This window comes from Bombina bombina, chromosome 1 (genome assembly GCF_027579735.1).
Source record: "Bombina bombina isolate aBomBom1 chromosome 1, aBomBom1.pri, whole genome shotgun sequence".
Taxonomy (NCBI): Eukaryota; Metazoa; Chordata; class Amphibia; order Anura; family Bombinatoridae; genus Bombina; species Bombina bombina.
The window spans coordinates 598,068,394-598,096,044 of record NC_069499.1 but is presented as its reverse complement, the minus strand read 5'-3'; the positions used below and the strand labels follow the sequence as shown (position 1 = coordinate 598,096,044).

The 27,651-nt window shown below is 43.3% G+C and overlaps 1 protein-coding gene across 1 annotated transcript in view; it reads right to left on the bottom strand.

The window, feature by feature from the left end:
* Positions 1-27,651, bottom strand: part of LOC128645715 (ecto-NOX disulfide-thiol exchanger 2) — a 270,444-nt gene that overhangs the window by 191,902 nt on the left and 50,891 nt on the right. Inside the window, exons 2-3 of the mRNA XM_053698920.1 lie at positions 13,835-13,958; positions 1,207-1,311 (exon numbers count right to left, since the gene is read on the bottom strand). Of these exons, the coding sequence (XP_053554895.1) occupies positions 1,207-1,311; positions 13,835-13,880 (151 nt within the window). The 5' untranslated portion in view covers positions 13,881-13,958. The remainder of the gene's footprint in view (positions 1-1,206; positions 1,312-13,834; positions 13,959-27,651) is intronic.

Below are 27,651 nucleotides of genomic sequence, written 5' to 3'. Positions count from 1 at the left end.
ACTTCATCTGCATACAGCTAGTGAGATAATTCAGTGAGACCAGCTTGTGTAAAATGCTTACAGCATTTCATGAGATTTGTGAGGGAGCTTTAGACACACCCTGTGAACGCCCCTGTTCAGCTAAGTGAACTCCCTTGTTCCTCCCACTTTCTGAAGCATTGTTTATTTTACAATAAAGCGAATACAAAGTGCAATGTGATTTGTAATAAAAGATACACAAAAATATACAAACTATGATCCTAATTTGTTAAAGTAACACTTAAACTTTCAAAACATATTCAGAATTTATAAAAAATAAATAAATCACTGCTGTGTTGAAATCCATTAAAATACAAAAGACAAAGTGCAACGTTTAAATGTAATAATACTGAAAGGACACAATTTGAAGTGTTAAGTAATATAAAATACAATGCACAAAGTGTAGCAAAAACTGTCATATCATCGGGTGCTACATTGCATTGGGCTAGTCTCTCCTTCACATACAGAAATGCAGAGAACACCTCTTAGAGAAGTGTAGCAACATTTGCCTGTCTAGACTCTTGTGAGAGATCTCACAGTGCTGAAGAATCATTTTAGATCATCCAATCTGAGTGAAGAGTTTTATGGGAGGCATCAGGTTCCACCCATTTTCTTTTAGCATTCAGTGAGTTTAGCCCCCATGAAGTCTGCACTATAATTTGTCTCTAAGCAGGAGAACCTTTTATGATCAGGCCCTAAGTATTGTGCACCCTCTGTATATTACGATAATATTTTGTGTAAATATATAGAAATAAGTTAATGAGGTCTGCTCTCCCTGCAAGCTCAGCCCATTTGATTAGGTTTTGGTTTCAATTAACAAACACTTAAAAGCGTCTCGACAAACTCAGGAGTCAGAGCCACTTAGGTCGGTTATTATGGACCTTTAAGATTAGGCTGTGTGTGGGTCTGTATATATTATTACAGATGTTTTAATTATTACAGATAGCCAACAGTTTCTGGCAGCTACATTTATGGCATGGCTCCTAGATTTTGAACATATTTGTAGAGCCCTGTGTAAAAATAATAATAATAAAAAAACAAAAAAACAATTTGCCATACATTTTATATTCTACAGCTGGTGCAACAAATCATTGGAAACAAATGAAGGGAAAACCAATTTTATAGTATGCTGTCCCTTGAAGGATAACACTAAAAGGTGAAATAATGAATCAGGGAGTAGGTACTCACCATGCATTGTATTCCTTCTTCTCCTCTTGCCTGGCTCACTTTCACTGGGATTGTAGAAGTTCATATGCACAGACTGGTCACTTGCAAAATGTGGTGCAGCCAGACCTGGAGAAGAGTAAAATATAAAATACAAAAAGGAAATTTATGCTTACCTGATAAATTTATTTATTTTACGATATGACGAGTCCACGGATTTCATCCTTACTTATGGGATTACGCCTCCTGGTCAGCAGGAGGAGGCAAAGAGCACCACAGCAGAGCTGAATATATAGCTCCTCCCTTCCCTCCCACTTCAGTCATTCGACCGAAGTTAGGAAGAGAAAGGAAAAGCCAAAGGTGCAGAGGTGACTGAAGTTTAACAAAAATAAGTAAATACCAGTCTTAGAAATGACAGGGTGGGCCATGGACTCGTCATATCGTAAAAGAAATGAATTTATCAGGTAAGCATAAATTTCCTTTTCTTTTACAAGATATGACGAGTCCACGGATTTCATCCTTACTTATGGGATACAATAGCAAAGCTATAGGACACAGATGAAAGGGAGGGACAAGACAGGAACCTAAACAGAAGGCACCACTGCTTGAAGAACCTTTCTCCCAAAAACAGCCTCAGATGAAGCAAAAGTATCAAATTTGGAAAAATTTTAAAAAAGTGTGAAGAGACGACCAAGTTGCAACCTTGCAAATCTGTTCAACAGAAGCATCGTTTTTAAATGTCCATGAAGAAGCCACAGCCCTAGTGGAATGAGCCGTAATTCTTTCAGGAGGCTGCTGTCCAGTAATCTCATATGCCAGACGGATGATACTCTTCAGCCAAAAAGAAAGGAGGTAGCCGTAGCTTTCTGGCCCCTACGTTTTCCAGAAAAAAACAATAAATACTGAAGATGATTGACGAAATTCTTTAGTCGCCTGTAAGTAAAACGTCAGGGCATGGACCACGTCCCAGTTATGCAACAGACACTCATTCTTAGAAGAAGGATTAGGACACAATGAAGGAACAACAATTTCCTGATTAATATTCTTATTAGAAACAACCTTAGGAAGGAAACCAGGTTTGGTACGTTAAACCACCTTATCAGAATGAAAAATAAGATAAGGAGAGTCGCATTGAAAAGCTGAAAGCTCAGAAACTCTGCGAGCAGAAGAAATAGCAACCAAATATAAAACCTTCCAAGATAACAACTTAATATCTATGGAATGCATGGGTTCAAACGGAACCCCTTGAAGAACATTAAGTACTAAATTCAAACTCCAGGGTGGAGCAATTGGTCTGAACACAGGCTTGATTCTAGTCAGAGCCTGACAAAAAGACTGAACGTCTGGAATATCTGCCAGACGCTTGTGTAGTAAAATCGACAAAGCAGAAATTTGTCCCTTTAAGGAACTTGATGACAACCCTTTATCCAATCCTTCTTGGAGAAAAGATAAAATCCTGGGAATCCTAACTCTACTCCATGAGTAGCCCCTGGATTCGCACCAATAAAGATATTTACGCCATATCTTATGGTAGATCTTCCTAGTGACAGGCTTACGTGCCTGAATCAAAGTATCAATGACCGAATCAGAGAAACCCTGCTTAGATAAAATTAAGCGTTCAATCTCCAAGCAGTCAGCTGCAGAGAAACCAGATTTGGATGATGGAAGGGTCCCTGAATGAGAAGGTCCTGCCTCAATGGAAGCTTCCACGGTGGCAGAGAGGACATGTCCACCAGATCGGCATACCAAGTCCTGCGAGGCCATGCAGGAGTGATGAGAATCACTGACGCTCTCTCCTGTTTGATCCAAGCAATCACCCGGGGAAGGAGAGCAAACGGTGGAAACACATAAGCTAGGTTGAACGACCAAGGCATCTATCAGTTCGGCCTGAGGATCCCTGGACCTGGATCCGTATCTCGGGAGTTTGGCATTCTGACGGGATGCCATAAGATCCAACTCCGGTCTGCCCCATTTGAGGATCAGAGTGGCAAAGACCTCCGAATGGAGTTCCCATTCCCCCGGATGAAACGTCTGTCTGCTCAAAAAGTCCGCTCCTGGGATGTAGACAGATAACAAGAGTGAGCTTCCACCCACCAAATTATCTTGGATACTTCTGTCATCGCTAAGGAACTCCTTGTTCCTCCATGATGACTGATGTAAGCCACAGTCGTGATGTTGTCCGACTGAAATCAGATGAATTTGGCCGAAGCCAACTGAGGCCAAGCCTGAAGCGCATTGAAAATTGCTCTCAATTCCAGAATATCGATTGGAAGTAGAGACTCCGACCGCGTCCACACCCCCTGAGGCGTCCGTTGTCACTATCACCCAAGAGGGTCTGCGGAAGCACGTCCCTTGGGACAGATGATCCAGCGACAACCACCAGAGAAGAGAGTCTCTTGTCTCCTGATCCAGATTTATCTGAGGATACAAATTTGCATAATCTCCATTCCACTGCCTGAGCATGCATAGCTGTAGTGGTCTGAGATGAAAGCGAGCAAACTGAATGATGTCCATTGCCGCCACCATCAATCCAATCACCTCCATGTACTGAGCCACTAATGGTCGAGGATTGGACTGAAGGGCTCAGCAAGTATTCAGAATCTTTAACTTTCTGACTTCTGTCAAGAAAATTTTCATGGATATAGAATCTATTAGAGTTCCCAAGAAAAGAACCCTTGTCTGTGGAATTAGTGAACTCTTTTCTAGATTCACCTTCCACCCTTGAGTCCTCAGAAAGGACAGAACCATGTCTGTATGAGATTTTGTCAGTTGGTAAGACGACGCCTAGATCAGAATATCGTCCAGATAAGGCGCCACTGCAATGCCCCGCGGCCTGAGAACCGCCAGCAGAGACCCTAGAACCTTCGTGAAGATCCTGGGTGCTGTGGCCAACCAAAAAGGAAGAGCCACGAACTGAAAATGTTTGTCCAGGAAGGCAAACCTTAGGAACTGGTGATGATCATTGTGGTTAGGAATATGAAGATAAGCATCCTTCAATTCCACGGTAGTCATATATTGACCCTCCTGGATCAAAGGCAGAATTGTCCGAATAGTCTCCATCTTGAAAGATGGGACTCTGAGAAAACAGAATTTATGCTTACCTGATAAATTTATTTCTCTTGTGGTGTATCCAGTCCACGGATTCATCCTTTACTTGTGGGATATTCTCCTTCCCAACAGGAAGTGGCAAAGAGAGCACACAGCAGAGCTGTCCATATAGCTCCCCCTCTAGCTCCACCCCCCAGTCATTCGACCAAAGGATAGGAAGAAAAAGGAGAAACCATAGGGTGCCGTGGTGACTGTAGTTTAAAAAAAACAAACACCTGTCTTAAAATGACAGGGCAGGCCGTGGACTGGATACACCACAAGAGAAATAAATTTATCAGGTAAGCATAAATTCTGTTTTCTCTTCTAAGGTGTATCCAGTCCACGGATTCATCCTTTACTTGTGGGAAACCAATACCAAAGCTTTAGGAAACGGATGAAGGGAGGGAACAAGACAGGTACCTTAAACGGAAGGCACCACTGCTTGTAAAACCTTTCTCCCAAAAATAGCCTCCGAAGAAGCAAAAGTATCGAATTTGTAAAATTTGGAAAAAGTATGCAGCGAAGACCAAGTCGCTGCCTTACAAATCTGTTCAACAGAAGCCTCATTTTTAAAAGCCCATGTGGAAGCCACTGCTCTGGTAGAATGAGCAGTAATTGTTTCAGGAGGCTGCTGGCCAGCAGTCTCATAGGCCAAACGGATGATGCTTTTCAGCCAAAAGGAAAGAGAGGTAGCGGTCGCCTTCTGACCTCTCCTCTTACCAGAATAGATAACAAACAAAGAAGTTGTTTGTCTGAAATCCTTAGTTGCTTGTAAATAGAACTTTAAAACACGAACCACATCAAGATTGTGTAACAGACGTTCCTTCTTCGACGAAGGATTAGGACACAGAGAAGGAACAACAATTTCCTGTTTTTTTCCTACAACCTTAGGAAAAAAACAGGTTTGGTACGCAAAACTACCTTATCTGCATGGAACACCAGGTAAGGTGAATCACACTGTAAAGCAGATAACTCTGAAACTCTTCGAGCAGAAGAGATAGCTACCAAAAACAAAACTTTCCAAGACAAAAGCTTAATATCTATGGAATGTAAAGGTTCAAACGGAACCCCTTGCAGAACTGAAAGAAGTAAATTCAGACTCCATGGCGGAGCCACAGGTCTATAAACAGGCTTGATTCTGACTAAAGCCTGACTAAACGCTTGAACGTCTGGTACCTCTGCCAGACGTTTGTGTAAAAGAATAGACAAAGCAGATATCTGTCCTTTTAAGGAACTAGCTGATAATCCTTTCTCCAATCCTTCTTGGAGAAAGGACAATATCCTGGGAATCCTAATCTTACTCCATGAGTAACCCTTGGATTCGCACCAAAAAAGATATTTTCGCCAAATCTTATGGTAGATTTTCCTGGTGACAGGCTTTCTAGCCTGAATCAGGGTATCAATAACCGACTCAGAGAAACCACGCTTTGATAGAATTAGGCGTTCAATCTCCAAGCAGTCAGACGCAGAGAAATTAGATTTGGATGTTTGAAAGGACCTTGTATTAGAAGGTCCTGCCTCATTGGTAGTGTCCATGGTGGAACAGATGACATGTCCACTAGGTCTGCATACCAGGTCCTGCGTGGCCATGCAGGCGCTATTAGAATCACCAAAGCCCTCTCCTGCTTGATTCTGGCAACCAGACGAGGGAGCAGAGGAAACGGTGGAAAAACATAGGCCAGATTGAAGGACCAAGGCGCTGCTAGAGCATCTATCAGCACCGCCTGGGGATCCCGGGATCTGGACCCGTAAAGAGGAAGCTTGGTGTTCTGACGGGACGCCATCAGATCCAATTCTGGAGTGCCCCATAGCTGAGTCAGCTGGGCAAATACCTCCGGGTGGAGTTCCCACTCCCCCGGGTGAAAAGTCTGACGACTTAGAAAATCCACCTCCCAGTTGTCTACTTCTGGGATGTGAATTGCTGAGAGATGGCAGGAGTGATCCTCCGCCCACCTGATTATTTTGGTTACTTCCGTCATTGCTAGGGAACTCCTTGTTCCCCCTTGATGATTGACGTAAGCTACAGTCGTGATGTTGTCCGACTGAAATCTGATGAATTTGGCCGCAGCAAGCTGAGGCCATACCTGGAGAGCGTTGAATATCGCCCTCAGTTCCAGAATGTTTATTGGGAGAAGAGCTTCTTCCCGAGACCATAAACCCTGAGCTTTCAGGGAGTCCCAGACTGCGCCCCAGCCCAACAGACTGGCGTCGGTCATTACGATGATCCACTCTGGTCTGTGGAAACACATTCCCTGAGACAGGTGGATCCTGAGACAACCACCAGAGAAGAGAATCTCTGGTCCACTGGTCCAGCTGTATTTGAGGAGACAAATCTGCATAATCCCCATTCCACTGTTTGAGCATGCATAGTTGCAGTGGTCTGAGGTGTATCCGTGCAAAAGGGACTATGTCCATTGCCGCTACCATTAGCCTGATTGTCTCCATGCACTGAGCTACAGATGGCAGAGGAATGGCATGAAGGGCTCGGCAAGTGGTTAAGAGTTTTAACTTTCTGACCTCTGAGAGAAATATTTTCATTTCTACCGAGTCTATTAGAGTTCCTAGGAAGGAAACTCTTGTGAGGGGGGAGAGAGAACTCTTTTTGATGTTCACCTTCCACCCGTGAGACCTCAGAAAGGCGAATACAATTTCCGTGTGAGACTTGGCTCTTTGGAAAGTCGACGCCTGAATTAAGATGTTGTCTAGATAACCCAGGAGGGACCCTAGTACCTTTGTGAAAATTCTGGGAGCAGTGGCCAACCCGAAAGGAAGAGCCACAAACTGGTAATGCTTGTCCAGAAAAGCGAACCTGTGAAACTGGTGATGATCTTTGTGGATAGGAATGTGCAGATACGCATCCTTTAAATCCACGGTGGTCATATATTGCCCTCCTGGATCATTGGTAAGATTGTCTGAATGGTCTCCATTTTGAATGATGGGACTGAGGAATTTGTTTAGAATTTTTAGATCCAGGATTGGTCTGAAAGTTCCTTCTTTCTTTGGAACCACAAACAGGTTTGAGTAAAAACCCAGCCCTTGTTCCGCAATTGGAACTGGGTGGATCACTCCCATTGTATGTAGGTCTTCTACACAGCGTAAAAACGCCTCTTTCTTTGTCTGGTCTGAAGACAGACAAGAAATGTGGAACCTTCCCCTTGGAGGGGAGTCCTTGAATTCTAGAAGATATCCCTGAGATACAATCTCTAAGGCCCAGGGATCCTGTACATCTCTTGCCCAGGCCTGAGTGAAGAGAGAGAGTCTGCCCCCTACTAGATCCGGTCCCGGATCTGGGGCTACCCCATCATGCTGTCTTGGAGGCAGCTGCAGGCTTCTTGGCCTGTTTACCCTTGTTCCAGCCCTGGTAAGGCTTCCAGGCTGCCCTGGGTTGTGAAGTGTTACCCTCTTGCTTTGCAGCAGGGGAGGATGAAGCGAGACCGCTCCTGAAATTCCGAAAGGAACGAAAATGATTTTGTTTATTCTTTGTCTTGAAGGACTTGTCCTGGGGGAGAGCATGGCCTTTTCCCCCAGTGATTTCTGAAATAATCTCTTTCAATTCAGGCCCGAAGAGGGTCTTTCCTTTGAAAGGGATGTTCAATAGTTTGGATTTTGATGACACATCGGCCGACCAGGACTTTAGCCATAGCGCCCCAAAATGGCGAAACCTGAATTTTTTGCCGCTAACTTAGCTAGTTGGAAAGCGGCATCTGTGATCAAAGAATTAGCAAGCTTAAGAGCCTTAATTCTGTCCATAATGTCCTCATATGAGGTCTCCGTCTGCAGCGCATCTTCCAGCACCTCGAAAGCAGCTGCAGTGGTTACAGGAACAATGCACGCAATAGGTTGGAGAAGAAAACCTTGTTGAACAAAAATTTTCTTAAGTAAACACTCTAATTTTTTATCCATAGGGTCTTTGAAAGCACAACTGTCTTCTATAGGTATAGTTGTGCGTTTAGCAAGTGAAGAAACAGCCCCCTCCACCTTAGGGACCGTCTGCCACGAGTCCTGTATGAGGTTAGATATGGGGAACATTTTCTTTAAAACAGGAGGGGGAACGAGGGGAATACCTGGTTTATCCCACTCCCTAGTAACGATATCCGCAATCCTCTTAGGGACCGGGAACACATCAGTGTAAACAGGAACTTCTAGGTACTTGTCCATTTTACACAATTTCTCTGGAACCACCATAGGGTCGCAGTCATCCAGAGTAACTAATACCTCCCTGAGCAATAAGCGGAGGTGTTCTAGTTTAAATTTAAAAGCCAACTTATCTGAATCTGTCTGAGGAGAAACCTTTCCTGAATCGGAAATTTCTCCCTCAGACAGCACATCCCTCGCCCCCACTTCAGAGTGTTGTGAGGGTATATCGGATACGGCTACTAAAGGGTCAGAATGCTCATTATCTGTTCTTAAAACAGAGCTATCACGCTTTGCAGGTAACACGGGCAGTTTAGATAAGAACACTGAGAGGGTATTATCCATAACTGCCGCCAAGTCTTGCAAGGTAAAAGAGTTAGACAAACTAAAGGTGCTAGGCGTCGCTTGAGCGGGCGTAACTGGTTGTGACACTTGGGGAGAGGTTGACGGGCTAACCTCATTACCTTCTGTCTGAGAATCATCTTGGGCCACATTTTTAAGTGCAACAATATGTTCTTTAAAGTGTATAGACATATCAGTACAAGTGGGACACATTCTGAGAGGGGGTTCCACCATGGCTTCTAAACACATTGAACAAGGACTTTCCTTGGTGTCAGACATGTTTAACAGACTAGTAGTAATATAAACAGGCTTGGAAATCACTTTAATCAAGTAAAAACACAAAAAAAAAAACGGTACTGTGCCTTTAAGAAATAAAAAAGGCACACAAACAGTGAAAAAATGCAGCAAACTTTTTGAAATTTTTACAGTATGTGCCTAAAGCATTATTAAGATTGTACCACTAGCAATATAAATGATTAACCCCTTAATGCCCAAACCGGATCGACAGTAGTAAAAAAAATGGTTAAAGAAACTTCAGCACCTTGCCACAGCTCTGCTGTGGCCCTACCTGCACCCTTACGACCAGATTTGTGGGGAAAAAGCTTCTTATAGGCCCTCAAACTGCAGCAGGACCCTCCATGTGAAAGAGCCTGAACTTCTAGTCAAAATAACTGCGCATCTGAGGCGCGAAATTAGGCCCCTCCCACCTCACTCAGGTGCTTGTGAGGCCTAAAGAAACACTCCCAAGTGTTTTAGTAATAGCCATGTGGGTAATAACCCCTGAAAGAAACCCAAAGTAACCTTCAAAGTGTCAAAAAACGAAATTTTTCAATAAAAACCGTTTGCCATTAAGTAGTGTCAACCAATTAGCCCTGTTATGTAAGCTTGCAATTCCATACTTAGTCTCTGAATACAGCTTACCCTTCCCTCCTGGGGATATTATCAGTCTCTTCTAGCATTATCACAGTCTTGTCTAGAAATAAATGACTGAACATACCTTATTGCAGCCTAACCTGCAAACCGTTCCCCCCAACTGAAGTTTTCTTGCACTCCTCAGTCCTATGTGGGAACAGCAGTGGATTTTATTTACAACATGCTAAAATCATCTTCCTCCCTGCAGAACTCTTCATTCCTTTCTGCTAGAGAGTAAATAGTACACACCGGTACCATTTAAAATAACAAACTTTTGCTTGTAGAAAATAAAACTACATTTCTAACACCACATTCACTTTACCCTTCCGATTGCTTAGAGCCGGCAAAGAGAATGACTGGGGGGTGGAGCTAGAGGGGGAGCTATATGGAAAGCTCTGCTGTGTGCTCTCTTTGCCACTTCCTGTTGGGAAGGAGAATATCCCACAAGTAAAGGATGAATCCGTGGACTGGATACACCTTACAAGAGAAACTTGTTTAGACTTTTGAGATCTAAAATGGGTCGAAACGTTCCCTCTTTTTTGGGAACCACGAAAAGATTTGAGTAAAACCCCTGCCCCTGTATTGGAACGGGACGAATTACTCCCATAGTAGAGAGGTCTTTTACACAACGTAAGAACGCCTCTCTTTTTATCTGGTCTACAGACAATCGTGAAAGATGAAACTTCCCCCTTGGGAGAGAATTTTTGAATTCCAGTTGATATCCTTGGGACACGATTTCCAGTGTTCAGGGGTCCTGAACGTCTCTTATCCAAGTCTGGGTAAGGAAAGTAAGTCTGCCCCCTACTAGATCCGGTCCCGGATCGGGGGCAGCCCCTTCATGCTGATTTGGGAGCAGCAGTGGGCTTCTTGGGTTGTTTACCTTTGTTCCAAGCCTGGCTGGGTCTCCAGACAGACTTGGCTTGAGCAAAATTCCCTTCCTGTTTAGCGGAAGAAGGAGAGGGGACTCCTTTGAAATTCCGAAAGGAACAAAAATTATTCTGCTTACCCCTCAGTTTAGCTGCTTTATCCTGAGGTAGGAGATGACCCTTACCTCCCGTAATGTCAGAAATTATTTCTTTCAAGTCAGGCCCAAATAGGGTCTTTCCTTTGAAAGGAATAGCCAAAAGCTTTGACTTAGAGGACACATCAGCAGACCAAGATTTTAACCATAATGCTCTACGCGCTAAAATGGCAAATCCCACATTCTTAGCTGCCAACTTGGCAATCTGAAAAGCGGCATCCGTAATAAAAGAATTAGCCAGCTTAAGAGCCTTAATTTTATCTAAAAAGGCCGCCGCAGTTGTAACTGGTACAATACAGGCCGTCGGTTGTAAAAGAAAACCCTGATGAATAAATAACTTTTTCAGAAGACGCTCCAACTTTTTATCCATAGGATCTTTGAAAGCACAACTGTCCTCAATAGGAATAGTTGTACGCTTAGCCAGGGTAGATATAGCTCCCTCCACCTTAGGGACTGTTTGCCAAGAATCCCGAACAGTGTCAGCTATGGGATACATTTTCTTGAAATTAGGGGAAGGTGAGAACGGGATACCCGGTTTTCCCCATTCCCGCGTAATAATTTCCGGAAAAACATCAGAGTAAGCAGGAACCTCTAAGTATTTGTCCATCTTACACAATTTCTTTGGTGGTATCACAATAGAGTCACAGTCATACAGAGTCGCTAAAACCTCCCGAAGTAACAGGCGGAGGTGTTCAAGCTGAGTCTGTCTGAGGTAACACGCTTCCTGAGTCAGAAAGTTCCCCCTCAGACAGAAGTTCCCTACCCCCCAAATCAGATCCCTGTGAGGTATACATCGGAAATAGCCATAAAAGCATCAGAATTCGCAGGAATCAAAGTGGCTTCTGTCCTGATGCGTTTGCTCTGCAACACTGGCAACTTAGATAAAACCTCTGTAAGGGTAGATGACATAACTGCAGCCATATCCTGCAGAGTAAATGAAGTGGACGCGGTTGAAGAACACGGCGTCGCTTGGGTGGGCGTTAAAGGTTGTGACGCTTGGTGAGAAAGTAGCGGCATACCCCGATTCTCATCAGTCTGAGAAGCATCCTTAGACATACTTGCATTAAAGAAAATCTGTTCTTTACATTGTAAGGCCCTTTCAGTACATGAGGGACAAAAAGTAAGAAGGGGTTCCACATTGGCATCTAAACACATAAAACAGGTACTTTCCTGAAGTTCAGTCATGTTAACTAGACTAGCAATAGCAATAATAGTCGTTCTTTAATTGATATATTCAACCTTGAAAGTCAAATCTTATAGCAAAATATTTGAAATAAAGCCTACTGTGCCTTTCAAAAATAAAAGCGCAACAATTTTTCTGCTTGCAGTATAATAACTTTTGCAGCGATAAAAAAGTGTCCTTATATGCACAACTAACTTAACAAATACTGCTCCGTTTGTTCAGTTATCCTATTTACAAATTTTTATCACACTCCAGACACTTGCACCTTGCAACAGCACTGCTGTGGCGCCTACCTGCCCCCAGACAACACTGATCTTCTGTGAGCAGCGCTCCCAAGTCTCTTTGTACTCCTATGTGTACAAACTGACTTAGGCCACACCGGAGCCCAGGAACCTGCTGCCGATCCGGATGATTACGGCGCGGCTGAGCACGTGAAACTAGGCCCCGCCCACCGTGGGCGTAACTTGAGCCGTACTGAGACCCGCATGGGAAGAAAAAAACATGTTGGTCTTCTAACTCAAATAACTAAAAACGCCATGTGCCCCTCATAAACACACACTCCCATAACCAGTTATAAGATATATAAATAACGACAGCCCTTAGGGAACAAACCGCATCTCCCAGCGTCAGTCCACACACAGCATAAGTATAAGTGAACACAATAGTCACTGCAGTAATAAAATAAAATAAAATAAAAGGGAATTCCAGGTACACCATTTCCATTTACATAGTGCCTACCGATTACCCCTCCCCAGTACAGGGATAATGTCAGCCTGTTCTGATGTATATAGTTTCCCCAGAAGCAAATGACTGAATATACCTCAATGCTGACTGCAGCATGATACGGTTCTCCACACTGAAGATGTTTCTTTACACTACCTTCAACCGCTCTGTGGGAACCAGCAGGATCTTAGAGAATGTTTTGCTAAGATCATCAACAAAGAGAATGACTGGGGTGGGAGGGAAGGGAGGAGCTATATATACAGCTCTGCTGTGGTGCTCTTTGCCTCCTCCTGCTGTCCAGGAGGCGTAATCCCAAAAGTGAGGATGTAATCCGTTGATGACTCGTCATATCTTTTAAAAGAAATTTATATATACATACACACACATACATATACACACACATATATATACATATACACATACAGAGTTCGCCACAAGAAAAATTGACAGCTGGGTGGCATTGGGAAGTAGCCGGATGGGGGCAGTGTAATATTTTCTAATATTATATAATTTTCTGCTATCTTAAGCACATAATTTAACAATTGTATTTAATGATAATTTGTACAATAAAAATTAAATAAGTAATTTTTTTTGCAAAGCCAGTGAGTGTGGTCCATACTCACAATGGCTAAACATATGCAAAGAGAGGGTGGGTAGTAGGTGTGGACTGGTGATAGGTGGGAACAGAAGTGGCAAGTAACATTTTAGCCTGGTTAGTAGCTTAGGACTTGAAATGTTTAGGTGTGTGTATATACAGTATATAAAGCAAGCCATCATATTTAATGTATCAAAAGAAACGCTTCAGGACAATGCAGTATCTATACCTCGGACCAACTGAGTTGTTCTAAAACGTCACTTTTGATACATTACATATGATGGTTTGCTGACTAAAAGACCGGTGAGTGCTTACTTACAAAGGGGACTTCTAACACATTGAGAGCACCCAGGCAGTTGGAGTACTTTTGGTGAGAGTGCACCATCTATTGGCAAGGTATATACAGTATATCACTGATCAATGTCAACCACATTTGATAAAGCTACCAGTAGGTACTGAAACGTCTAGCTATTTTTTTAGATGCAACAGAATAAAACTTAATTTTTACTGAAAATCAAACAAGTGACAGTAATCTTTGATTTTGTTATACAGCTCTTAACACCCTAGAACTACTCACATACAATATAGTTCATTTGGACATTGGATTTTATTTAAATATAAATTACATTAACTTTTTTCTATTTTTTTTACCTACCATGCCAATTTTCTACAGCAGATAACTGAGCTTGGTCCATTTTCATCTATTTGCAACAACGTTCCCTCTCGATGTGTGTTGGTGTCAGGGATTACCATATCCTGGAACATGTGTCAGACATACACTATGGAGAAAAAGAGCAGTATCATTTCCAATGTCAATATTACTGCCATTTCTATCAGATTGCACTTAAAGCTGTATGGAATCCATCTAATCTTGATTACATTTTTGTGATGGGGTTTACTATTGGTGTTTTCTCCACAGCCTGCTGCAAAGTATGCAAGTATTTAGTTAAATTATAATTGGAATAAGAGTAATCCAAAAGGATGATGCCAAAATGAATGAATTAAAAGTGATTCAAGTTGATTTTAATGAAAACCTAATATTACCTAAATATTAAATAACCTAAATATTATTTTACATAACTGCACTTATCCTTTATTTAAATTATTTGAAAGTGCATATGCAAAAAACAATTTATGATTACCGGATAAATTAATTTATTTCATGGTGGTGAGAGTCCACGATCCATTACTTCTTGGAATTACTCTTCTCTACCACTAGGAGGAGACAAAGATTCCCAAACTATAAGAGCCCTATAAAACTCCTCTAACTTCACACACACCTCAGTCTAACATATAGCCAAGCAAAGTGAAGTAAGAAAAAGGAATGAGCCATAAAAGGAGCAGATGATAAATATGTGCTAAAGAAAAAAACAACCCTCAAAACATAAGGGTGGGGTCTCTTGGATTCTCACCAACAAAATATTTTTATTTTTTTTTAAGGTAAGAATAAATTATATTTTTTTCATACAGGTGGTGAGAGTCCACAATCCATTACTTGCCAATATTTTATTTCATTAAGAATATATTTAAAACCAATTAGGTTTCTGATATTTATACTTGAAGATGATATCTGCACATTTATAAAAAGGTAGAAACGAGCTCATAAATATATGTATACAATAGTCAGTTATCCACTACATTTTATTGTAATTTGATTTACCCATTTTTAATTGAACCTAATAAATGTTTGTGCTTTTAACTAAGAGAATCATGTTGACACACTCCCACATATGAAGGAAATGAGTGCTTAAAGGGGTATCCTACCCAGTGTCTTTGCTGGAATATGAAATAAATGTCTCTAGTTACACTAGTTACAGGCTTATGAGCCTGAATTAAGGTTTCAATCACTGAATCAGAGAAACCCTACTGTCTAAGAACTAAACGTTCAATATCCATGCCATCAAGTGGAAACTTGAGATCCGGATGGAAAAACAGACCTTGAGACAGGAGGTCTTATCACAGAGGCCGAGGCCAAGGAGTACAGCTGGACATCTGAACTAGATCTGCAAACCTAATCCTGTGAGGCCAAGCTGGGGCAATCAGGATTACTGAAGAATTCTCTAGGGTTATCTTGGAAATCACTCTGGGTAGAAGTAACAGAGGAGGAAACAGATAAGCAAGCTGAAATGACCAATGAACTACTAAAGCAACCACTAATGTTGCTTGAGGATCCCAGGACTACGCAAAGTACCTGGGGAGTGTGTTGTTCAAACGAGAGGCCAGCAGATCTATCTCTAGGAGACCACAAAGATCCACTATCTGATTGAACACATCTTGGTGAAGAGACCACTCCCCTGAATGTAGAGACGGACAACTGATAAAGTCCACTTCCCAGTTGTTTACCCCTGGAATATGAATCACAGAAACTAGACAAGAAATTTATTTCTGCCCATAAGACACCTCCCTCATGGCTAGGGAACAGTGAGACCCCCCCCCCCCCCCCCGATGATTGACAAAAGCCACAGCTGTGATATTGTCTGTCTGAAAACGGAGATGAGATTTTCTTTTCAACAGAGGTCAAGCTTGAAGAGCCCTGAAAATTGCACTGACTTCTAGAGCATTTAAAAGGTAACCTCACCATTGAAGATCCCAAATTCCCTGAACTCTGAGACCCCCAACTTGAGAGACTTGCATCTGTAGCAATCACAGTCCAGGTGTGACAAGCAAAAACATAAATTATGCTTACCTGATAATTTTCTTTTCTTCTGATGGAAAGAGTCCACAGCTGCATTCATTACTTTTGGGAAGTAAGAACCTGGCCACCAGGAGGAGGCAAAGACCAAAGGCTTAAATACATCTCCCACTTCACTCATCCCCCAGTCATTCTGCCGAGGAACAAGGAACAGTAGAAGAAATATCAGGGTGAAAGGTGCCAGAAGAATAAAAACATAATTTATGCTTACCTGATAAATTCCTTTCTCCTGTAGTGTAGTCAGTCCACGGGTCATCCATTACTTATGGGATTATATCTCCTCCCTAACAGGAAGTGCAAGAGGATCACCCAAGCAGAGCTGCTATATAGCTCCTCCCAGTCATTCGACCAAAACCAAACGAGAAAGGAGAAACTATAGGGTGCAGTGGTGACTGGAGTTTAATTTAAAATTTAGACCTGCCGTAAAAACAGGGCGGGCCGTGGACTGACTACACTACAGGAGAAAGGAATTTATTAGGTAAGCATAAATTATGTTTTCTCCTGTTAAGTGTAGTCAGTCCACGGGTCATCCATTACTTATGGGATACCAATACCAAAGCTAAAAGTACACGGATGACGGGAGGGACAGGCAGGACCTTTACACGGAAGGAACCACTGCCTGAAGAACCTTTCTCCCAAAAACAGCCTCCGTAGAAGCAAAAGTGTCAAATTTGGAAAATTTGGAAAAGGTGTGAAGTGAAGACCAAGTTGCAGCCTTGCAAATCTGTTCAACAGAGGCATCATTTTTAAAGGCCCAAGTGGAAGCCACAGCTCTGGTAGAATGAGCTGTAATTCTTTCAGGAGGCTGCTGTCCAGCAGTCTCATAGGCTAAACGTATTATGCTACGAAGCCAGAAGGAGAGAGAGGTAGCCGAAGCCTTTTGACCTCTCCTCTGTCCCGAATAAACGACAAACAGGGAAGAAGTTTGTCGAAAATCTTTAGTTGCCTGTAAATAGAATTTCAGGGCCCGGACAACGTCCAGATTGTGCAGAAGTCGTTCCTTCTTTGAGGAAGGATTAGGGCACAATGAAGGAACAACAATCTCTTGATTGATATTCTTGTTAGTGACTACCTTAGGTAAGAACCCAGGTTTAGTACGCAGAACTACCTTGTCTGAATGAAAAATCAGATAAGGGGAATCACAATGTAAGGCTGATAACTCAGAGACTCTTCGAGCCGAGGAAATAGCCATTAGGAACAGAACTTTCCAAGATAACAGCTTGATATCAATGGAATGAAGGGGTTCAAATGGAACACCCTGTAAAACATTAAGAACTAAGTTTAAGCTCCATGGCGGAGCAACAGTTTTAAACACAGGCTTAATCCTGGCCAAAGCCTGACAAAAAGCCTGAACGTCTGGAACTTCTGACAGACGCTTGTGTAAAAGAATGGACAGAGCTGAGATCTGTCCCTTTAACGAACTAGCAGATAAATCCTTTTCTAAGCCTTCTTGTAGAAAAGACAATATCCTAGGAATCCTAACCTTACTCCATGAGTAACTCTTGGATTCGCACAAATGTAAGTATTTACGCCATATTTTATGGTAAATTCTCCTGGTAACAGGTTTCCTAGCCTGTATTAAGGTATCAATCACTGACTCCGAGAATCCACGCTTTGATAGAATCAAGCGTTCAATCTCCAAGCAGTCAGCCTCAGAGAAATTAGATTTGAATGTTTGAAAGGACCCTGAACCAGAAGGTCCTGTCTCAGAGGCAGAGACCATGGTGGACAGGACGACATGTCCACTAGATCTGCATACCAGGTCCTGCGTGGCCACGCAGGCGCTATTAGAATCACTGATGCTCTCTCCTGTTTGATCCTGGCAATCAGTCGAGGAAGTATCGGGAAGGGTGGAAACACATAAGCCATGTTGAAGACCCAAGGTGCTGTCAGAGCATCTATCAGAACCGCTTCCGGGTCCCTGGATCTTGATCCGTAACAAGGAAGCTTGGCGTTCTGGCGAGACGCCATGAGATCCAGATCTGGTTTGCCCCAACGCCGAAGCAGTTGTGCAAATACCTCCGGGTGAAGTTCCCACTCCCCCGGATGAAAAGTCTGGCGACTCAGAAAATCCGCCTCCCAGTTCTCCACGCCTGGGATGTGGATCGCTGATAGGTGGCAAGAGTGAGACTCTGCCCAGCGAATTATCTTTGAGACTTCCATCATCGCTAGGGAACTCCTTGTCCCTCCCTGATGGTTGATGTAAGCCACAGTCGTGATGTTGTCCGACTGGAACCTGATGAACCTCAGAGTTGCTAGCTGAGGCCAAGCCAGAAGAGCATTGAGAACTGCTCTCAATTCCAAAATGTTTATTGGAAGGAGACTCTCCTCCTGAGTCCATGATCCCTGAGCCTTCAGGGAATTCCAGACAGCGCCCCAACCTAGTAGGCTGGCGTCTGTTGTTACAATTGTCCAGTCTGGCCTGCTGAAGGGCATCCCCCTGGACAGATGTGGCCGAGAAAGCCACCATAGAAGAGAATCTCTGGTCTCTTGATCCAGATTCAGCATAGGGGACAAATCTGAGTAATCCCCATTCCACTGACTTAGCATGCACAATTGTAGTGGTCTGAGATGCAGGCGTGCAAAAGGTACTATGTCCATTGCCGCTACCATTAAACCGATTACCTCCATGCATTGAGCCACTGACGGGTGTTGAATGGAATGAAGGACACGGCAAGCATTTAGAAGTTTTGTTAACCTGTCTTCTGTCAGGTAAATCTTCATTTCTACAGAATCTATAAGAGTCCCCAAGAAAGGAACTCTTGTGAGTGGCCTTAGAGAACTCTTTTCTACGTTCACCTACCACCCATGCGACCTTAGAAATGCCAGAACCAACTCTGTATGAGACTTGGCAGTCTGGAAACTTGACGCTTGTATCAGAATGTCGTCTAGGTACGGAGCTACCAAAATTCCTTGCGGTCTTAGTACCGCCAGAAGAGAGCCCAGAACCTTTGTAAAGATTCTTGGAGCCGTGGCTAACCCGAAGGGAAGAGCTACAACTGGTAATGCCTGTCTAGGAAGGCAAACCTTAGGTACCGATAATGATCCTTGTGAATCGGTATGTGGAGGTAGGCATCCTTTAAATCCACTGTGGTCATGTATTGACCCCTTTGGATCATAGGTAAGATTGTCCGAATAGTCTCCATTTTGAACGATGGAACTCTTAGGAATTTGTTTAGGATCTTTAAGTCCAAAATTGGTCTGAAGGTTCCCTCTTTTTTGGGAACCACAAACAGATTTGAGTAAAATCCTTGTCCGTGTTCCGACCGCGGAACTGGATGGATCACTCCCATTAGTAAAAGGTCTTGTACACAGCGTAGAAACACTTCTCTCTTTAGCTGGTTTGCTGACAGCCTTGAAAGATGAAATCTCCCTTTTGGAGGAGAAGCTTTGAAGTCCAGAAGATATCCCTGAGATATGATCTCTAAAGCCCAGGGATCCTGGACATCTCTTGCCCAAGCCTGGGCGAAGAGAGAAAGTCTGCCCCCCACTAGATCCGTTTCCGGATTGGGGGCCCTCACTTCATGCTGTCTTAGGGGCAGCAGCAGGTTTTCTGGCCTGCTTGCCCTTGTTCCAGGACTGGTTAGGTTTCCAGCCCTGTCTGTAGCGAGCAACAGTTCCTTCCTGCTTTGGAGCTGAGGAAGTTGATGCTGCTCCTGCCTTGAAGTTACGAAAGGCACGAAAATTAGACTGTCTAGCCCTAGGTTTGGCTCTGTCTTGAGGCAGGGCATGACCCTTACCTCCAGTAATGTCAGCGATAATTTCTTTCAAACCGGGCCCGAATAATGTCTGCCCTTTGAAAGGTATGTTAAGCAATTTAGATTTAGAGGTTACATCGGCTGACCAAGATTTAACCCACAGCGCTCTGCGCGCTTGAATGGCGAATCCTGAATTCTTAGCCGTAAGTTTAATTAAGTGTACTACGGCATCGGAAATAAATGAATTGGCTAGCTTAAGTACTCTAAGCTTGTCTGTAATTTCATCCAATGTAACTGAGTTAATGGTCTCTTCCAGAGACTCAAACCAGAATGCCGCCGCAGCCGTGACAGGCGCAATGCATGCAAGGGGCTGTAATATAAAACCTTGTTGAACAAACATTTTCTTAAAGGATTACTTTCTGTTATAATTTTTAAGCTAAACAACTAACATATTAAAGTTACTAAACATTAATTAAAACCTACTGACCTATATTTTCTCCAAAACAAAGTTTCATAACGTTCTAAAAGTTCTATCTTTTATTTGCCGATGATGTCACGTTATCCTGCCCACTATTTTCAGCACTGCATGTTCAAAATACTTAAACCAATAACTTTGTGTTTAAAGCGCCATTTTGAAACCTAGGTATTGTAAACGGATTGGTACAGAGCAAAGGATACCCACGGAGTGGGTTTGGAAAACAATTAAATTTGCAGGCAAGATTTCTGATATACGGTAGAGATATGTTAATGAAATGCTATTGATAAAAAGCGTATTTGGTGTAGTTAGTTAGTAACAGGCATAGAAAATATTTACTTACAGTGGCCCTTTAAGGTAACCCTCTAACTTTTTATCCATTGGATCTGAAAAAGCACAGCTATCCTCCACCGGGATAGTGGTGCGCTTAGCCAGAGTAGAAACTGCTCCCTCCACCTTAGGGACCGTCTGCCATAAGTCCCGTGTGGTGGCGTCTATTGGAAACATTTTTCTAAATATAGGAGGGGGTGAAAAAGGCACACCGGGTCTATCCCACTCCTTGTTAATAATTTCTGTAAGCCTCTTAGGTATAGGAAAAACATCAGTACACACCGGTACCGCATAGTATCTATCCAGCCTACACATTTTCTCTGGAATTGCAACCGTGTTACAATCATTCAGAGCCACTAATACCTCCCCTAGCAATACACGGAGGTTCTCAAGCTTAAATTTAAAATGTCTGAGTCCAGTTTACTTGGATCAGATCCGTCACCCACAGAATGAAGCTCTCCGTCCTCATGTTCTGCATATTGTGACGCAGTATCAGACATGGCTCTAATATTATCAGCGCACTCTGTTCTCACCCCAGAGTGGTCGCGTTTACCCCTAATTTCTGGCAATTTAGATAATACTTCAGTCATAACATTAGCCATGTCTTGCAAAGTGATTTGGATGGGCCGCCCTGATGTACTTGGCGCCACAATATCACGCACCTCCCGAGCGGGAGACGCAGGTACTGACACGTGAGGAGAGTTAGTCGGCATAACTTCCCCCTTGTTGTCTGGTGAAATTTTCTTTACATGTACACTTTTATTTAAAGTAGCATCAATGCAATTAGTACACAAATTTCTATTGGGCTCCACATTGGCCTTTAAACTTATTGCACAAAGAGTTTCCTCTGTGTCAGACATGTTTAACAGACTAGCAATGAAACTAGCAAGCTTGGAAAAAACTTTTGAAATAAATTTACAAGCAATATAAAAAAACGTTACTGTGCCTTTAAGAAACACTAATAAACTGTCACAGTAGAATTATAATGAACCAAATTTGTTATAGCAACCAAATTTTCACAATAAATGCAATAAGTTAGCAAAGGATTGCGCCCACCAGCAAATGGATGATTAACCCCTTAATACCCAAAAACGGATAACAGATATAAAACGTTTTATCACAGTCAAAAGCACAGTCTCACAGGTCTGCTGTGAGTGATTACCTCCCTCAAAACTAGTTTAGGAGACCCCTGGGCTCTGTAGAGACGTCCTGGATCATGGAGGAAGGAATAGGAAGACTGTGAGTGAATTCTTACTGCGCAAGAAAGCGCCAAAATAGGCCCCTCCCACTCATATTATAGCAGTGGGGAAGCTCAGCAAACTGAATTTATTCATAAATAATGACAGCCATGTGGAAAAATAATGCCCAAAATTTTTTATCACCAAGTACCTCAGAGAAAAACGATTAACATGCCAGTAAAACGTTTTAAAATAAAATTATGAAATGATACTAATAAGCCTGCTGCTAGTCGCTTACACTGCAGTGGAGGCTCAAATATAAGTTAAATGTACACAGTATTTTCTTAGTGAAGTTCCATTCCCCAGAAATACCTCAGTGTAACATACATACATATCAGCCTGATACCAGTCACTATTACTGCATTTAAGGCTGCACTTACATTATATGGGTATTAGCAGTATTTTCTCAGTCAATTCCATTCCTTAGAAAATAATATACTGCAACATACCTCCTTGCAAGTGAACCCTGCCCGCTGTCCCCTGATCTGAAGTTACCTCACTCCTCAGAATGGCCGAGAACAGCAAATAGATCTTAGTTACGACCGCTAAGATCATACATAAACTCAGGTAGATTCTTCTTCTAATGCTGCCTGAGAAAAAACAACACACTCCGGTGCTGTTTAAAATAACAAACTTTTGATTGAAGATATAAAAACTAATTTTAATAACCACAGTCCTCTCACACGTCCTATCTATTAGTTAGGTGCAAGAGAATGACTGGGTATGACGTAGAGGGGAGGAGCTATATAGCAGCTCTGCTTGGGTGATCCTCTTGCACTTCCTGTTAGGGAGGAGATATAATCCCATAAGTAATGGATGACCCGTGGACTGACTACACTTAACAGGAGAAATAAGGATGCCTCACATAAAATTACGGGTGGGGAGTTAAGCATAATTTATGTTTTTCTTCTTAAATGGAAAGAGTCCACAGCTGCATTTATTACTTTTGGGGAAAAAATACCTAAGCTAAAAAGAGGACACTGAATGCCAAAATGGGAAGGTACAATAGGCGGCCCATTCTGAGGGCACCAAGCCAGAAAAACACAAACCATCCCAAACCCTGCTTCTTCAGAGCCGGGCAGAAAATTAAGAGTGAAAAAGGCCCCCAAGGACACAGACTCATAGACAGTCCGAAGTCCAACCAGAGATCCCAAGCAGACTCACTGAACCAACACTCCACCAAAAGGACAGTCGCCCCATAGGCAGTCCCACACTCCCTGTACTAGTACAAATACCCAAATCCTCCAAAAAGAAAAGGATAAGGGAAGCCAACAGCATACCCAAAAGGTATAAAGATTCTCTAAAATAACCATCTCCTGTAGACAATAAGAGCCCAAGGATCGTACAGAAGCATAAAAAATGACAGCTGAAAACCAAGTCCTCGACATTGGAACTCAGAAAAAACTGAGTAATGAAGATACGGTAGGAACCCAGTAAAAAATGCCTGAGTCCAGAAACTCACCAACCTTGGTACAATTCCGAGACATCCGCAAGGAAAACTGCCAACAAGGCAAATACCAAATTGCCCACCCTCCCAGACAGAGGGCACACACCAGGCAACTAAGGCGCCGGACTAACCAAAAGTCCACTGGACCAAAGACCTGCAAACAACCAATCTCCGATCGTACCCCCAGCCGGACCAGCCTAAGCAATGGCAGATCTGAGCAGGGAAACAAGGTAACCGAGGACCGACCCAGAAAGCGAAAGAGTAGACACAGCTACTCCATCTAGAGACACTCGAGAAGGCACGAGATCCAAAGAGAACTCGTGAGCCAACCAACTAAAAAGTCTTAACGTCGGCCAAGAGCCAAGTTAGGAAAGAACAACAGAAGTTGACCATCGTCCGAACATAAGAAAAAACCTGTGTCAACCTCCCACCCACCGGAGAGCTACCACAAAAGGAATTACACCTCCAAAGAGAGGAGAGAAAGACATAGGAACTCCCAGGAACGAGAGCATCGAAAGACACCTGCCCAACGAACAGGAGTGTCAAGGAAGAAACCGGGAGAAAACAAAGTCACAACACTGTATCACAGAAGAGTCCCTCAGTGAAAACCCCATTGAGTCAGCACACCTATCAAGCGTGGAAATAAAAACCTTGCAACCATCCCCCTGTGAAGCCGGAACCGCCACTGACAAGGGACAAAGGCGGCTGACCCCAAGGAACCACAGCTACCCGGCTCCTAGAAGAGCTGGCCCAAGGAAAAGGCCAGAACAAGGACGAAGGCCGAGGATCCCGGAAAGCTGAACTCCCAGGTCCGACCTAGGATGTTACATCAAGTAACATCCCACGGCGGGATCCAAAAGAAGGAGCCGAGAACAACTCCTCGACAACCGGAAGATCAGGATAAATCCTCTGTGTCCTAAAAAGGTTAAACTAAATCATCATGCAGGAACAGAAATCCCTGGTCCGAGAGACCTCCCAGGGAATATCCAGATGAAGCTATATAACAAGAGCAAGAGCTCTGTAAGTCCCAATTCAAAGGGAAGAGACCCCCTCACAGAAGACCAATGCTCTAAAAGTAGCAAGGACTCTCAAGGACGTACAAAGACGCTCGATAGTCAACCAAGTGACATGAACACGAATGTACTTGACCAGCGTGGCTAATCCCCCTAGGGATCAAGCGCAACCTCGTAAAACTACCCGAAAGAGGGAAGGCTGAACACACCTCCCAGGGATTGAAACTGCAACCCATCAGGTTACGATGCCAAGCACCTTCAGAGTATAGCATTCTGATCTAGTTAGTCACGAACCCCAGAAACAAGGGGAGAGTCAGGACAAGCTACCCACGGAACACTGCAGGACTCTATACCCCTCAGGATAAACCATAGGGGAAAAATACGTGGTTGTGGGTGCCACTTAAGCAGCAATCCCTAAACCACATGAGAAAGGTCACTGGGACCTATAGATCGCCAGACTACACTGTCAGATGTCCTAAAGAGGAACAAAATAACTCACGAAGGGAACCAGATCCTGAAGGTGACCCGTCCCTAAGGAGAAACAGAGATAGTCCAGAAGGTCGCAAAACCAGAGACCCCCAACGGAACAAGTCCTAAAAGGACAAAATCCCAAGCATCCAAAAGGCTAAAACCCACCCTGACGGGCAGACAAAAAGGCGCTAGGGCCTCTAACCTTCTCACCGCGTGGAAGGAATACTCCAGCTCCCCAAAAAACGGGAACAACAGAGAGACGAGCAGCATTTTCACTGACCGGTCCCCCGAAAGATGGTTACAAAAAAACCAAAACACTCCCAAGAACCACTCGGACCCAAGAGTGATGGTAAATGCTTAACTAGAAGCAAAATAACACAAACATTATTGTGAGAAATCGGCGCCCCTACCAGACCAGCTAGGCCGATAATCGCCACGTGTCTGAAAAAGTCACGTGGCAGCAGAACTGAATCCAAGCAGGGCCAGCCTGCAACAGGGTTACCACTGCCAAGCTGACTATTCTACTCTCAGAGAGAGGCAGAAAATATGTAACAGATTAACATGGAACTAACGTGTTCCCAACAACTTCAAGCAAAACCACGAGCATCGATACCAGAAACAAAAGTTCCCACAGGAACTATTAGAAGGAAAACCAAAAAATCATCCTACCGGACAAAATTAAAAACAACCAGCAACCCAAAGGTTAACACCCAAAAAAATTAACAGAAGGCCCGCAGGACCCGCCTAACGGAAAACCTGTTCTACAAAAACTGGGAAGGATCTCGATAACAAGACGTAGAGGAGATTATACCACCCCCCCATGTCTAACAAGGCCATGTCATTCGAAAAAAAAGCTACCGAGTCCCATAACCCATAAGGGTAGGGTCCCCCACTAACCCGAAAACGTGTCTGAGGAAGACACTAAGGCGAGCCTGTCTGTAACGAAAAACACAGCACTCTGGAAAGGTTACTCCCTCAGGGAGCTGCATATGTCCTCCCAGGGCCAAGAGACCCGGTATAATCGGGCACGAGCACAATCGCGAACAAACATCCGGACTCTGCAGTTGAGTCAGCATCAAAAGGATGTAGAAACGAAAATGCACCACCACCTCCGGGGGAAACAGACTCCCATCCAAGGAGGGAAAGACATAACTTGGGTTACCCACATGTGTAGTATTAGAAGGGAGCAGTAGGGAACTCGCCTCCTGGAGGACAGGGCCCCCCGAGGCAGACGGCTCAGCAGTCTCTTGAATCCCCGAGCTTGAGGAACAAGGTGCTCTAGAACGGCCTGAGGAACATAACTGATGAACCTGTGTCCAAGGGTCCAATGCACACTCATCACAGGACGAGGAGTCTGACCCAGAAAGTAGACCCGATTCAACATCAGTATCCTCCATAGTTGGATATTTAAAGTGGACTATAAAACCAAAATAAAAAAGGCACCAGACACCCCCAATGACTGGGGCACTCACTACCTCCTGATAACCAGACCGCAGCAGACTATTACTCAGATGCCACACAGACAGGAATGCGGAAATGGGAGACACAGACTTAAAACGCCCGTTCACCAGGTGAACTGTACAGTCCAAAAAACAAAAGCGTGCCCAACCGTAGGGTCGCGTCAATTTGAAAGCCTATATGTTCCAAGCCAAGAGCCAGAAAAACACTACACATAAGCAGGTTAAATCACATAACATGATTAAAAAAAACCCTGTTCAATAATCCCCCTCAGGAGATATTAACCCTTGATTCCAAGATACTAATTTTACCTAACAATTGCATTACAGTGCAATCAGAGAAGGTAAATGAAACTATCTTACCGGAATCCACGCCGTAGAACAGGAACACGGCCCTTCAAGTGTGACGAATAGTAGCATCGCCTCTGCCATGGACTTGAGAGAGGACAGCAGGTAGCGAAGCGAAGTTTGACAACGCCAAGTGCTGAAAGGGAGCTGTGAATACGAGTCAGGATGGTGTCGCAGGGGAAGCTCCCATTGCATCTCCGGACTCTCACTATCGCCCATGCCTTCACACGAGAGACTGAAAGGACTACTTAAAACTCCTGTTTCTTGTCGAAGAGTAGCACCCTCCATAAGAAACAAATATAGAAAAAAGAAAATAATAAAAAAAAAAAAAAAAAAAAAATTCTGACACTTCTCTGCCAACCTCCTGGGACGAAAGGCAATGAATGACTGGGGGATGAGGGAAGTGGGAGTATTTAAGCCTTTGGCTGTGGTGTCTTTGCCTCCTCCTGGTGGCCAGGTTCTTATTACGCAAAAGTAATGAATGCAGCTGTGGACTCTTTCCATTTAAGAAGAAAAGAAGAGCCCTGAATAATAAAAACTGATGACCCATCCACCAAGTCAGAGACAGACTTGTATTGGGATCCAAACATATTTTTTGAGACAGCTATAGTCTGCACCATTGATAAAGCATACAAAGCTGAAGAGGTCTCATGTGAAAATGAGCAAATGGAATTGCATCTGAAGCTGCAATCATAAGACCTAGAACTTCCATACAAAGAGCAACTGAGGGTAGAGAGGCTGAAGGTTCAGACAAGGTGACACCAATTTAAACCTTCTCTGCTCTGTAAGAGAAAGACTTATGGATACTGAATCTATTTGAAATCTTCAAAAAAGTTACCTTTGTTTGAGGAATCAAAAAACATTGAAAACTGACCCTCCAAAAATGTTGTTGAAGAAACAAGAGAGTCGGTTGATGTGAGATTCTGCTAAAGGATAAAAGACGGAGCTTGAACCAAGATGTCATCCACGTATGGAGACTGCAATACTCTGAGACCTGATCACAGACTAAAAGGCACCCAGAACCTTTGTGAAAAATTCTTGGAGCTGTAGCCATTCCAAATGGTAGAGCAACAAACTGAAAATGCCTGTACAGAAAGGCAAACCTCAGAAACTGGAAATGTTCTCTGTGAATTGGAACATGAAGGTAAGGATCCTTTAAAGTCTATTGTGGACATAAACTGACCTTGCTGAACAAAAAAAGGCAGAATAGTTCAAATAGTTTCCATTTTGAAAGATGGAATCCTTACAAACTTGTTCAGAGCTTTCAGATCCAGAACTGGTCTGAAAAGTACCTTCCTTCTTT